This window comes from Aulonocara sp. 'chitande type north' Nkhata Bay, linkage group LG2 (genome assembly GCF_057382095.1).
Source record: "Aulonocara sp. 'chitande type north' Nkhata Bay isolate Kocher_YH1m ecotype deep benthic linkage group LG2, A_spYH_male_GT1.1, whole genome shotgun sequence".
Classification (NCBI taxonomy): Eukaryota; Metazoa; Chordata; class Actinopteri; order Cichliformes; family Cichlidae; genus Aulonocara; species Aulonocara sp. 'chitande type north' Nkhata Bay.
The window spans coordinates 28,354,096-28,368,224 of record NC_141345.1 but is presented as its reverse complement, the minus strand read 5'-3'; the positions used below and the strand labels follow the sequence as shown (position 1 = coordinate 28,368,224).

Below are 14,129 nucleotides of genomic sequence, written 5' to 3'. Positions count from 1 at the left end.
TGCATTTAGTTCTAATAAGGAGAGCCAGCCTGCTCCTGGTCACTCCAAGGCACCACCAGGGGGAAAGTTTAATGCATTTCACATATTCAAATGGTCTACTACTACAGACCATGCCAATTTTATTTGTGTGGATTTCCTTGACATGAAATTTATTAGAAGAATATTGGATGTGCGCTCTAGCTCACAGATGACTGTGGAACTGAATGGAGAGGAAATTAAAAATGTGAGACCCATGGAGATGTGAATTTGGTATGAATATCATTATGTTTTTAGCTCTGTGCTGATAAGACAACCTGTCCAGAAATGTGTCGCTTGTCTCTCAATCAGTCTGTGTTGATGTTGTATGCGAGCAAAAATTTAGAGGTCTTCAAATACTAAAGAAATTAATAATGATATTGGTGCTTTGTGGGATGGACTCTTTTAGACATAGTCTAAAGAAACACCTTAAATCTGCAGTGCAGGTCTTATCTTTCTAACTTCTGGTTCTTATTTTTTAACTTTGGAATCAGACGCTGCTCAAAACTTTCCTTGGTCTTTCCACCACCTCCACCTAGCTGTAGCTTGTTCATTTTCCAGTGCAATGATTTTTACTTCCTTCACCTCCAACAAATTACACATTGCTCTATAAACTAAAAAGTATCACTATAAGATACCAGATTTTAAATTTTGAAAAACTAGGTAATAGCAAGGCAACTTTCATAATATCATTAATGCTAAAAGACTTAATCAACGTTATGAGAACTTGTCTGAGGGCTTAAATGTAACCGAAATTTGTTCTTATGTGATCAGTGAAGCTCAAATTATTCGTTTTAGTACAAAATATCTACGATATCTAAATTATGTGTTGTACGCAAATGTCACTGACTTAGCTGAAAATGGATGGATGGATGGATTTATGTTGATTATTTCCACAAATATAAATTATCTGAAGCACTTTTGAATGTCAAGAGCAAATCTTTACAAGAAAATGAAAAGTACATTCTCCCTTTTCTATCCTTTTGCTCTTATTTACAGAGAATGAGATGGCGCACACAAAAATATGAACAAAACCATCCAAATCAGCACTGTCACCTATGCAATTTATTTCCAATCAGCTGCAAAGAAATAGCAGAGTCGTTTGAGGTCGAGGTCATGTGAGGCCAAACAAACAGGCAGAAGGTGACCATCGCAAAGTGATTGTGATTTTGGGGTGGCATTTAAGCACATTAATCTTCTCTCTTTCATGCTCACAAATTAATATATACTGAGAAATTCAGCTATTTGATTCTGTCCCTTTTGGATATTTTTACTAGGTCAGTATGTTCAGATGAGGCTTCTAAACAGGCTCATCAGACAGGCTATTCACACACAAACAGCCTGAGGGACTCATTCTCCTTCTTGCTGTCACACATACCTCTTAGACAAACACCCAAACAACAGGATTGCTATTTTAAGCAGAGTACTAAATGACCAGCTCTTAAATCAGGGCCCCTGTTGTGGCCAGGTAAACCTATCCACGCTGAGCTGCTTTCCATTGTGCAGCGATGATAATGGCTTTGTTTCTCGGTCCATTTTTTCCCTTTGTCAAGATAATCTGCCACATGAATCATGAATATTAGGTAATCTATTGTGTAGATTACCTATACAGTTAAAAGTGATTTAATTACTATTATGCTTTGGGCAAATCCAAAATATTATGTAACTAAACTTGCAATATTGACATAAGGCTGAGTAACTTCAGTTGTTTTCACACATGCACAGCAGCCCTCGACCTTTTTCCAGCTCAGCTGCAGGTAAGAAAGCAAATATCAGACACTGGATCGCATTAAATTGTCTTTAACCTGCCATCTCCATAGCAGATAGAACTAAGACAGCACCCTTACCAAAATCAAACTGAGTGTTTCCTGCAGTGAAAACACATCTACAGCAGACCTACCTGCTATTTACTGCATGTGAATAAAGGACTTCAGGCCTGTTTGAAATTCATGCCTGAAAATTGCTAACTAACTTGAAGTTATTGGAGTGATTAGTTGAGTGAAAACTAATCAATGGGAATGCTGATATTTAACAGATAAGTGGTAACAAATGGGACAGAAATGGTGTGTTTAGTATTCTTGGTGTGCCTGTGCTATGTCATTGTATCAGCCCCGAGGTTATGAGGACATGTGCTAGCCGGCTGTCTGTGAGTCACATTTTACAACCTGAATCTAAAACTGAAGACGATACTGGTGCTGTGGAAAACATCACATCTGGTTCTTATACTAAACAGATGACACCATCAGAGCATATTGACTATTGACCAGTTACTGTAGCACTGGAAAGACTGGTTCCCAGATCGGGGTGCAATGATGCAATCATATCCATGCTGCAGAGAGTTTAACCCCATCAAGGGGCTGCATTGTGGAGGATGCAGGCCCCTGTGGTGCTCCACTGTGCTGTCTCCATTTATGTTTACTATCCATAGCTCAGACGTTCAGGACTTTTAGACCTTTTACTTAGGCAAAAGGTTGAAATACTTGTGCCACTCCATCTCTTCCTCATCTGCACTTACCTCTGCCTATACCCTGAGACAGTGACACCCATCATCAGCCTTCAAATGTATAACAGTAGTGAGATGATGCAGCAAAATTGCATCTCATGAACATTAATCAATTTAAAAGGACTCAAAAGGCATTATCTCCTAATGTCAAAACTGTCTTCAGCATAATATATAATCCATAAGTGATGGAGCAATTGTTATAGATGTTTTTTTCCTGCAGCTGGAGTGTAACAGTCTTCATAAACTGTTATTCACACCAGTGATCTTGCTCCTAGACAGACATTGTTCACAGTTAACCCGGGGACTCTGGTATAGCTGGGACCCCCGAGGTTCTAAATGATGTAACTTTAATCCTGGTGAATAAACAGCAACACTACAAAGCTGTAGTAACAAAAGGCTCGGGAAGATTAAAATACAAATAAAAGGCTTTAAAGACATTCACTTTAGTGTGACTCAACATTAATTTACATGCAGCCAGCAGGTTCTTTCTTTTGAGGTTTGTCCCTAAGAGAAAAGCACAAAACATACAAATAAAATAACTCTACACAAGAAACAGATCTATTATTATTTATCGTAATTTTGTTTCACACAACAAACTTGGCAAATCTCATAAAACCTGATGCAAAAAGCCAGATCTATCATCCAGTATGGAACACAAAAAGGCTCTGAACCCACAGTGCCCTGGGACTAGAGTGATGAATCTGGCAAGGACTATGCTGCACAAAGGAGCTGAGTCATTCCTACTATTCGGTGCCATTTCAGTGTGATCACTCTTCATCAAAAAATACAAAATTTTGAATTATTTTAACATTTCATCTAAAAGAGGGATTTTCAACCTATAAGAAAAATGTATTGGTCCAGCTAAGGATATTATATTATAATATTTTTTAAAATCAAAGTCTTTACCCATGACGTGCCAAATGTCCACCCTGTTACAGGACATTCAATTTTCTATTAATAACTGTTTTGAATACACAGTTATAGTAATATTTACATTTTCTAAAAGCTACAATGTCCCTTTTTAAAATCTGCAAGGAAATTTCATGTTACAGTGCATAGCAATAACAGGGGTGACGGTAACAGGGGGGAGATTTTATGCTAAACTTAGCCATTACTACTAGTATGATGAACAACAAGCTAGTACATGGTGACCACTAAGAACCATTTTTAACATGTTTATTAGCCATATTATAAAAATTACAAAAAAAAAATTGTTTCCACTATTAATAAGCGTAACAGGTTGGACGTGTTATGCTTTGCCACATTACAAAATCTTGCTAAAACATTGAAAAAAGGGTTGATTAAAGAGTGGTACTTACTCGTCTTCTTCTTGAAAGTTTTCCCTCCAAAATATGTTACATCCGGGAGTGTCATGTGACTAAAAGAATAATCAGGTGATGTGTTCTATGGAATTCTTATCAGAGTAACAGGGGTGACAGTTGATTCAGGGACACAACATTTTTTAAAGATTTTAAGTATTAAACATGCATTAATAATAAAAAAGAACATTTGATGAGGAACATTAGAAATAAGCCAATCCAGAAATGATGAAAAATCTAGATTTATTTTTTTTTTTTTAAGTTATATTTGTAACTGAAGTCGAGCAAGCATGACTGGGGACATAGTACTTTAGTGACTTGTGCTAAAATAAAAGTAATTTACTTTTAATGTATTTATCCTGTGTATATATCAATGTGTTCTATGGTAGAGGGGGGTTAAACATACAAGAAAATGGTTTAGAAATAAGCATTAGACAAGTTTTACACTAAATATACCATATTATGTCATTAGGACTCAAATGGCACCGAATAGTAAGAATGACCCAGCTGCTAACAGAATGCCACTCCCTGAGGGCCCGGAGAGTCGACATCACAACAAATGCTACGCATCTAGACCCTTTCTCATGCAAATATATGGCATTAGTGCACTGTATTTATGAGTGTTTGCGGAAGAAACAAATATGGAAAAATTTCCACTATTGAATGAATGTGCAATATATCTGATGCTGAAGTCACACCGTGAATGTTTTTAGTCCGAAGATGATAAACTTGCTGAATATAAATCAAATCTGCTGGCAGCTGGAAAAATAAACATACCAAATCAGAATGTAAACACAGGCTAGAGTGCAAACTATAATACATTCCTTGTTTGCAGTTAGGCGTAACATATAAACATTTAACAAATACTGTATATTTTGCTTAAATAGACTGGGATGTAACGTAACTGGGTCTTTTTGAAGCAGTATCAATAGACGGACTTCTCAGCTATGAAACATACTGATATTTTTAAAATGCAGTCCGTCCTGCAGATATCAACAAATTATATGTCTGACACAAAAAAATACTGCTGCAGCATTGGTAATGAATGCGTAACATCACTATAGGCAGGATGATAGGTATACCTTGTGTGATCTTACACATTGTTTTGTCGATTTTAAAGGTTAGTTAGCTTTTTGAATCCAGAAGTCAAGACTAAAAGATGGAAGGTGACTGCACAATTAATCAAATTTTAATCTGAATCACAATTTCAACTTCCTGCAGTTTTAAATGAACGTGATTGACTGATAATGAAAATGTGTGCTACAGCTAGACATGAAGTAAAAGCAAATCAAGCTCTCTCTGACAGCGTGCCTGCATGTGCCAATCACAGCTGTTCCTTGCACCGCAGAGCCTGAAATTTCCTGAATTCACTTGACTGCAGTGATATACTACATATAACAGAACGTCAAAAACAAAAATCAAATGTCTGGCACAGCAGAAGGCAAAGATTTTGATCCTAGAGGCAGATCATTACCTGTAGTTTGGATATAATTCAGATTTAGGGCCAGTGATGTCAACCTAGAACAATTGTCCAATGTCACTTCAGATGTCCAAGATAAGTGACCAAAAATACAATGAGTAAGGAAGGTTTCAGGAAAATGGTCAACATACTAGTAAAAAAGAAGTTATCGCCTCGCACAGTTATTTTTTCAAAACAATAACAGCTGCACTATATGCAGATCATTGCAGGGGAAACAGATTTTCACAGGTTCAAACAAATAAAGTTTAAGACTTTATAATTTGCTTCTAGGAGATGGAATTAGATCAGGACAACACACCTTGTTTTACACCACAAACTCCTACAACTAACAGTTTGTCAATTTTAAAGTACTTATACAGCACTTCAAATCTTCTTTTTTACTCTAAATAAAACAATAATAGAAAGGTGAACAGCATAGATATGAATCTCTTTTGTAGACTGTGGCCAACACAGTACAGTGACAGTGTGGAGAGATAATAGAATCCAGACACTATAGTGACAGAAACAAGAAATAGCAACATACTCCAGGGATGAAACAGTGTTGAACAGTATTGAATGGCACATTTCACTATATGCTAATTCAATGTGCTTAACCCAGAAGATAAAAACATAAAAACATGTATGGTGTAGGTTTACAATAAAGCAGTAAAAATAACAAATTCAAATAAAACAAGACAAACAAAAAAACCCCTATGGAGTGTAAGGCTGTCTGAATAAAAAGGTTTAGAGGTTGTATTTGAATTTACACACACATTTAATAATATCTCAGGTCAGCAGACAGCTCCTTCCAAAGAACAGAAACACAATAACTGAAAGCACCCTCAGTATAGTGAGACTAATCCTGTCATCTCAGTCTGACGACCTGAGAGTTCTGACTGGTTAATAAACAGTGAGCAAGTCAGAGATGTAGTGTGGGACCTAACCATTGAGAGCTCTGTGATATAATAGGCTTAATCCTTGAAAGGATTTTAAAGGTAATTCTATATTGCACTTGGAGTCAGTGAAGTGACTTCAATACTGTGTTAATGTGGTCAGATTTCTGTATACTGTGATTGCTTATGACAGTACTAAGTGAGATCGTGCAAATTGTAAAGAGTAATGGACCAAGGGCAGTGCTTTGAGGAACCCCTGATTTAGGTTTTAGGCAGATCTAAAACTGCTAATTAAAATAAAACTTCCACCCACCAGATATGAAGATATGATCCAGATATGAACCAATCAAGAATCTGACCCGTTTAACCAACTATGTCATGAAGCAGTGTGGGATCATCTTGACAGAGGACAGAGCAAAAGGAAACCAACATCCAAAGAGCTTTTCTATGTCTTTGAAGAGGCCTGGAGAACTATTCCTGAGGACTACTTAAAGAAATTACCTAAAGCTTTCAGACTCTGTTGAAGAATGAAGATAATCACACCAAATATTGGCTTTCAAGTTTGTTCACATATGACTCTACATGTTTCAATAAGACGCCGGACATCTTTCCCATTTTCTAACAACACATTAAAGAATGAGGGGTGGCTCAAGACTTTTGCACAGTGCTTTTCTGTGTGATTCTGTTTATAAGAATCTGCATGATTCTTATAAACTGTGTGTTGCGCTCTGGCTCCAACACCAGGCAAGTGTGCATTCATGTAAATTGAGGACATATCTACACTGGCATGGTCTAGCAGCTCATTATTTTACTATCAGTCGTTTGGCAAGGAAACATATCAGTCAGGGGAGGTCAGCAGTGAAGCATCCAGATGTTCAGCAGCTCTAAACCTACATTTGAACCCAGGTCACTAGCCTATTACCTAACCTGATTCAAAATGCAGCTGGGGAGACTGGAAGAACATGAGACTCTGGGAAATTAGTTGATTTGAGTTAAGCAGGAAGTACAAAAAGAATCCAGGGAGAAAAAATAATTTGTGCTAGATGGAGGTGTAAGAGATGGATGAAAACCAGTCCATCACAGAGCCTTTAAAATCCTGGATTCCTTTACATTTCATCATATTCCTGATCATGCTTAAAGGACTTAAATTAGGGTCTCTGAACCTGTAAACTTCAATAAAGCACAAAATATTTTAGTGAGGCAGTAAGACTATGACTTAAAGTAGTGTAAAAAGAAACCCTAATAAAAGGGTGAAACTAGAGAAATGACCTAGAGCTAAAAATGATGCAAGTAAAGGAGACCGTTAGGATGGAGATAAAACAGAAAACTGTAATTCATATACACTGAACAAAAATATAAACGCAACACTTTTGTTTTTGCTCCCATTCCCCATGGGATGGACGTAGAGACCTAAAATTCAATCCAGATACACAATATAACCATCCCTCCCAAACAGTGGTCACAAATCAGTCCAAATGTGTGGTAGTGGGCACATCTGCTATATTGAGATAATCCATCCCACCTCACAGGTGTGCCACATCAGGATGCTGATCTGACATCATGAGTAGTGCACAGGTGTACCTCAGACTGCCCACAACAAAAGGCCACCCTGGAATGTGCAGTTTTGTGTCACAGCAAAATGCCACAGATGCCACAAGCAATGAGGGAGCGTGCAATTGGCATGCTGACAGCAGGAATGTCAACCAGATCTGTCGCCCGTGCATTGAATGTTCATTCCTCAACCATAAGCCGTCTCCACAGGCGTTTCAGAGAATATGGCAGCACATCCAACCGGCCTCACAACCGCAGACCTCGTGTAACCACACCAGCCCAGGACCTCCACATCCAGCAGGTTCACCTCCAAGATCGTCTGAGACCAGCCACCCAGACAGCTGCTGGAACAATTGGTTTGCACAACCAAACAATTTCTGCACAAACTGTCAGAAACCGTCTGAGGGACGCTCAACTGCATGCCCGTCGTCCTCATCGGGGTCTTGACCTGACTCCAGCTCGTCGCCGTAACAGACTTGTGTGGGCAAATGCTCACATTCGATGGCGTCTGGCACGTTGGGGAGGTGTGCGCTTCACGGATGAATCATGGTTCACATTGTTCAGGGCAGATGGCAGCTGAGAATGTCCCAGTTCTTGCATGGCCAGCATACTCACCGGACATGTCACCCATTGAGCATGTTCGGGATGTGCTTGACCGGCGTATACGACAGCGTGTACCAGTTCCCACGAATATCCAACAACCTCGCACAGCCATTGAAGTGGAGTGGACCAACATTCCACAGGCCACAATTGACAATCTGATAGACTCCATGCGACGATGTGTTGCACTGCATGAGGCAAATGGTGGTCACACCAGATACTGACCGGTTCTGGGTCCCCAGACCCCCAATAGCGCAAAAAACTGCACATTCCAGGGTGGCCTTTTGTTGTGGGCAGTCTGAGGTACACCTGTGCACTACTCATGATGTCAGATCAGCATCCTGATGTGGCACACCTGTGAGGTGGGATGGATTATCTCAATATAGCAGATGTGCCCACTACCACACATTTGGACTGATTTGTGACCACTGTTTGGGAGGGATGGTTATATTGTGTATCTGGAATGAATTTTAGGTCTCTACGTCCATCCCATGGGGAATGGGAGCAAAAACAAAAGTGTTGCGTTTATATTTTTGTTCAGTGTAATAGATTTAACCATCCACATATTCTGTTGCTAACTAATAATGCTTGTCACTTCTCTGTGCAGCTCTGGGCTTCCAAAGAGCAAGCACACACACTATAACCATTCTGTGTGTGGGATGTTTAAATCAACTGATGAACCATGAACTCATCCATTAACACATCATTTCCAGCATTGTGTGACTGGCTACAGTAGCGAGCATAATCGTGTATGATGCAGTTTGTTAATGGACCTCTAGATAGATGAATTTATAGAGGAGAGATTTACAATCTATGGCTTCCTGACACCACTGTAATCCTAATCCAGGAGCTAAGACCTCTGAAGTGCTGCACTGAGTCTGTGACCACCACATCTCGTATACACTGAACACAACCCACATGCTTTTACAGATTTGGAAACAAAAATCCTTCAACACCTACATGGTTAATGCAAAATAAAAATGTTTTAGGTTTACTTTTAAACATTTGAGTTTAACTTAATAGCAGAACAACCTGTTAACTATTTCTGCACAACATGCTGTGTTATAAATGTTTGAGTAATCACAGACTTCCAAGGGTGGTAAAGGATGGGAAAATAATTTGAGGAGAGCTTTACAAATAAAGATAACCAAAACTAGAAAACGTTAAAGAGCTCTACAACATCAGTTTTTTCGGGTCACTGTTCTGTTTTGTTTGACTCAGTAGAGTGGAGGAAACTACCATAAGAACCTCTACATCCCTGTTTTCAATTGAAATCAACCTTAATTAATTTTTTAATCCAAAGTAATCATTAATATTTTTTCATTAAGTATAAAACTCTACTATTTTATTTTACTAAACATATAAACAGTTTTTATAGAATATTAACATTTATAAATATTCTGCACACACATACAGGTACACACATAAATTTCTCCCACCACTACCACCCTAGCTAGCCATTCTAGACATTAACAATTTAAGAGTGTGGACTTTGCATGTTGTTCCCATATTTACATGAGTTCTCTCCAGGTACTCAGGCTTCTTCCCACAATCCAAAGGCATGCAATTAGTGAGGTAAGGTTAATTGATCATTCTAAATTGCCCATAGGTGTGAATGTGAGTGTGAATGGTTGTGTTAGCCCTGCGATAGATTGGTGACCTATCCAAGGTGTACCCTGCTGCCAAAACAGAATAGAAGGGATGGATGGATGGATGGATGGATGGATGGATGGATGGATGGATGGATGGATGGATGGATGGATGGATGGATGGATGGATGGATGGATGGATGGATGGATGGATGCAACAAATACAACTCTATGGTCAACCAGTATTTGATTTTGAAAACACTAGAAGACTAGAAACACTTGGTAGAAGACTAGTTCAGGTTGTTCTTTTTTTGCTTTGTCTTGTTTTTTCCCTGCTATTTTAAATAAAAACATCTGATTCTGAGTCACACGTATGCAGTGAGGCTGTTGTTTCAGTAGGATGCCATTGGTGTAGTCAGAGTAGTGTGTGTGTATGTGGGTGGGTGTATGTGTGTGTCTGTGGGTGGTTGGGGGAGGTTACAGTCTTTATATTGGACCCCTGTGAGTCTAAGCATGTTTTCTGGATGTGCCAGTTTACTCCCTGAAGTACTTTAATGGATTAATTGTTTTCCCTCTGTCCCCTTTAACATGGAGAGAGGTAATACCCTTTACTTGGCATGGGGCTCATCGCTTTTGCTTCATCAGTTATGATGCCCTGTTTGAACAGCGTGCTGTGGAGTCGTGTCTGTGCTTGATTTTTGGTAGCCACTTAAAAGACAGTAAAAAAAAAAAAAAACATCAATGGGTGAAACAAACCGTATCCATTCTGTTGCGCTTCCCTTCATTTTTTGTTTCATGTCCACATATGTCAATAAAGCAAAACTAAGCTTCCAAGACAGTTAAGTTTTTACTCTTGCTTCATGTAAAACAACAAAAAAGAAAGAGGTAAACCACACAATTCTGAGAAGTCATTACATGCTAACCCTGTTCAAGGATAACTAGCGTGCTATTACCAATACATGCCAACAGCCATATGTGACATGTGTTAGAATGTCTTATCACTTGATTTGACCTTGTCTCCTGGTCTTGCCTCCCTTCTGACTGGTGAAGTGGAAGGTGGCAGGTTCGGGTTCGCGGTGGACATATGTCTATGCATAAAGCAGTGCTTTGGAAAGCAGATTCAGCAAAACCACTGAGTTAAGTAACCAACCCAGATGTTAGATGATGATGCTGATGATGGGATGGGGCTTAGCAATGCATTATAGAGTCATGCATGCACATCATCATCATTCAACGCAGCAAACATTAATGTAGAGAGTAATGCACACATATGCTCAGTGTTTAAAAATAACTCTTTGCGTCTTTAACTTGTTTTTTAGTCTGGATTCTGGGTAGGAAATTCAAAGATTTATAAATCTTTGAATTTCCTACCCAGGCTATAGCCTGTGAAAGATTCAGCAGCCAGTGTTATTCAGCAGGTGTATGGTGACTGCTAAACAAAAAACCGTCACCTAGTCCTGTACTGTGAGGTCTTAAGTAAAAAATTCCACATTATATCCAGATATGAAATTATCTAAACGTACTCTGGTTTGTTTATGTCAGACAATTTAAAATTATCCTATCAATTTTGATTGTTTTTAATGTTAGAAAACTTTCCGAAAATGCCGAAAAGATTCCCTACTAGTCGTTTGAGGACGTAAACTCAGGTCTAAATTACCATCCTCCTCAAAAAAACCAAAAACAAAAATCGTTTTCAAGTCGGTACCCTTCATTAGATCATCTGTATAAACTGGAGGGGAAGAACAACTTTGCCCCAAACCTACCTCTGAAAAGCATTGCGATCCAAATATAAAATCCAAGCGAACACGGTTTCCAAAACTTGTGGCACCGCATGCTGGCACCGTCCAGTGAACTCCAGCGGTTGTGTCGGCTAGACGGGAACTCTGATCCGGCTCGGCGGTGGAATGAACATGCGGCTGGGGAAAACGAAGGGGACCCGGACGGCGTGAGAGATTTGCAAAAAGAAAAGAAAAAAAAAGACTGACAGACAGGAGTGCGGAGTTCAGATTGGCACGTTCACGCTGCTTCAGTCTCCCTCACACGCACACGCACACAACGCTGCACAGTGCACCTCCTTCCCAGCCTGAGTGCGCATCACAGGTAACACAACAGGATACAGTAAAGTAATAGCTCTGTCACGGGAGTATGAGCACAGATGAGGCTGATGAGATGCCTGTAACCCAGTAATTGTGTGCTAACCCTGAAAACTAGCTCACATTTGAATGTTAAATCCTACAACATGCTCACGAGACACTGACTAAAGATTACATTAGTGTCTACTTAAACTCAACTAGTCTAATCAAATAAAGGTGCGTGTGCGTGCCGCCCACTTATATTGCTCACATTCTGGGGGTGATAATGTTAGTGTTTGACCTCAGGTAATGATGTAACGAAACCCTGAATGTAAAGTCCCCTGAAGTGATGGAAACAGGACTGTGTGTATGCTCTCCCAGTCACGCCTGTATACACTGCAGTCTATTACAGTAAACAGTAGAATTAAACAGGGACTTTTTTTAGATGTTCATGGAAAAAAAATCTTATCTTTCTTGCACAGAGTAAGGTATGAAGATTGATTCCATTTGTGCACTGTTATATAAGTACAGATCTAAAAGTAAATAAGGAATATGTAACCCTAAGTAAAACTCCAAATGGCATAAGTGCTCTGACAGTGTAAATAAATGTATTCATTAGTGAACTTAGGATAAGGTTATCAGTTGGTAGCCGTATATCACTATTAAGTGTAATAAAAGTTGTATCAATACTCTTATCTACCTCAGATAAACAAGCTACTTAAGCCCAGGAGTAGTATTGTAGCCTGAAAGTAACATCCTGCAAGATTTAAACCAATCTGCTCAGTCCAATCAGTCAAATCATTACATGCTTGATTCTATGCATAGCCTTTTCTGAGCAACTCGTAAAATTGGTAGTTGCCCAGTGACTGACATATATCTTTTTTCTTTTGCTAAGTGCACATTTAAATCAAACACAAGGTCAAAGAGTAGCTATACAAATACCAGATAAATAAATTTGTCATTTGTCCGTTTTTTTTATCTCACTGTTTGACAGGAAAACTTACTCTGACCCAAGTAGCAGGTACAAATCACCAGTGCATACCCTCCATCTCCCACAGCTGTAGATCATCATTTATTGAAGTGCCACGCGTCGCACTGCAATTTCCCCCTTCCCAGCTTTACAAAGAGGTTCATCAACTGCATTTTTGTCATATTTGTCTCCTTTTTGTGCCAGACTGGCTTATAATCAAATGACCTATTTATTCCAGTCCATAAATAATTTCAGTCGGAAATAGAATCCAACAGGCAATGAGGGGGAACATTGCATATTTCTCCAAATGTTCTCGCCGCCTTTGCTCCCTGTCTCTTTCTCTCTTCTTCTTCTCTCAATGGAATAGGGGCGTATTATCTAAGAAGCAGCCCTGCGCCATTGGTATTAGTTATTTTTCCTACCCCACATGGAGCTCCATCTGAGGAGATTTATGCTGTTAGATCTGATTTGGTACAGCATCCCATATCTGTTCAATAGGTGGTCCCGAAAGCCAAAAAAAAAAACATCTAGGGAGTGAGAAGGAAGTAAAAGTAAACAAATCACACACAGTGACACACCATGTCACAAAGCTTGAATCATCTCAAACTGGTTTCTTGAACAAGAATGCGAGTTCACTGTAATCAAATGTCTTCCAAAATCACCAGATCTCAATCCAATAGAGCTCCTTTGTGATGTGGTGTAATTGGAGATTTGCATCATTGATGTGCAGCTGATAAATCTGCAGCAATTGTTCGAATTGCCATCAATTCAATATGGACCAAAATCTCTGAAGTATTTCCAGAAACGTGTACAACAAAGAATTTGGGCAGTTCTGAAGGTAAAAGGGGTCCAAAACATTACTAAGGTGCATCTGACAAAGTGTTCGTTGAGTGTAAACATTAAGTGCATCATTATGCATGCAGTACTGTCTCTGTGTGTGTTTGTGTTTATAAAGTGATTCTGTGGCTCTGTTGCACCAGGAGTATTTTTTTTTCACTTTATGTTTTTCTTTCCACTGTTTTGCCTCCTCCTACACTCTGTATAGCTGTTTGCCCCCACTTAACAATGCACAGTGCACATTACAACTGCACAAACACACAATTTAAAAAAACAAAAACAAAAAACATCTCTATGCTCAAAGTTCTTAAAATCAATCCT

The 14,129-nt window shown here is 39.0% G+C and overlaps 1 protein-coding gene across 1 annotated transcript in view; it reads right to left on the bottom strand.

Moving 5' to 3' along the window:
* The window catches only part of LOC147338110 (neuronal acetylcholine receptor subunit alpha-7-like), a 37,424-nt gene extending 25,397 nt beyond the window's left edge, over positions 1–12,027 (bottom strand). The window contains exon 1 of the mRNA XM_086257969.1: positions 11,693–12,027. Coding sequence (XP_086114095.1) covers positions 11,693–11,762 — 70 coding nt within the window. The 5' untranslated portion in view covers positions 11,763–12,027. The remainder of the gene's footprint in view (positions 1–11,692) is intronic.
* Between the last annotated feature and the right edge of the window lie 2,102 nt (positions 12,028–14,129).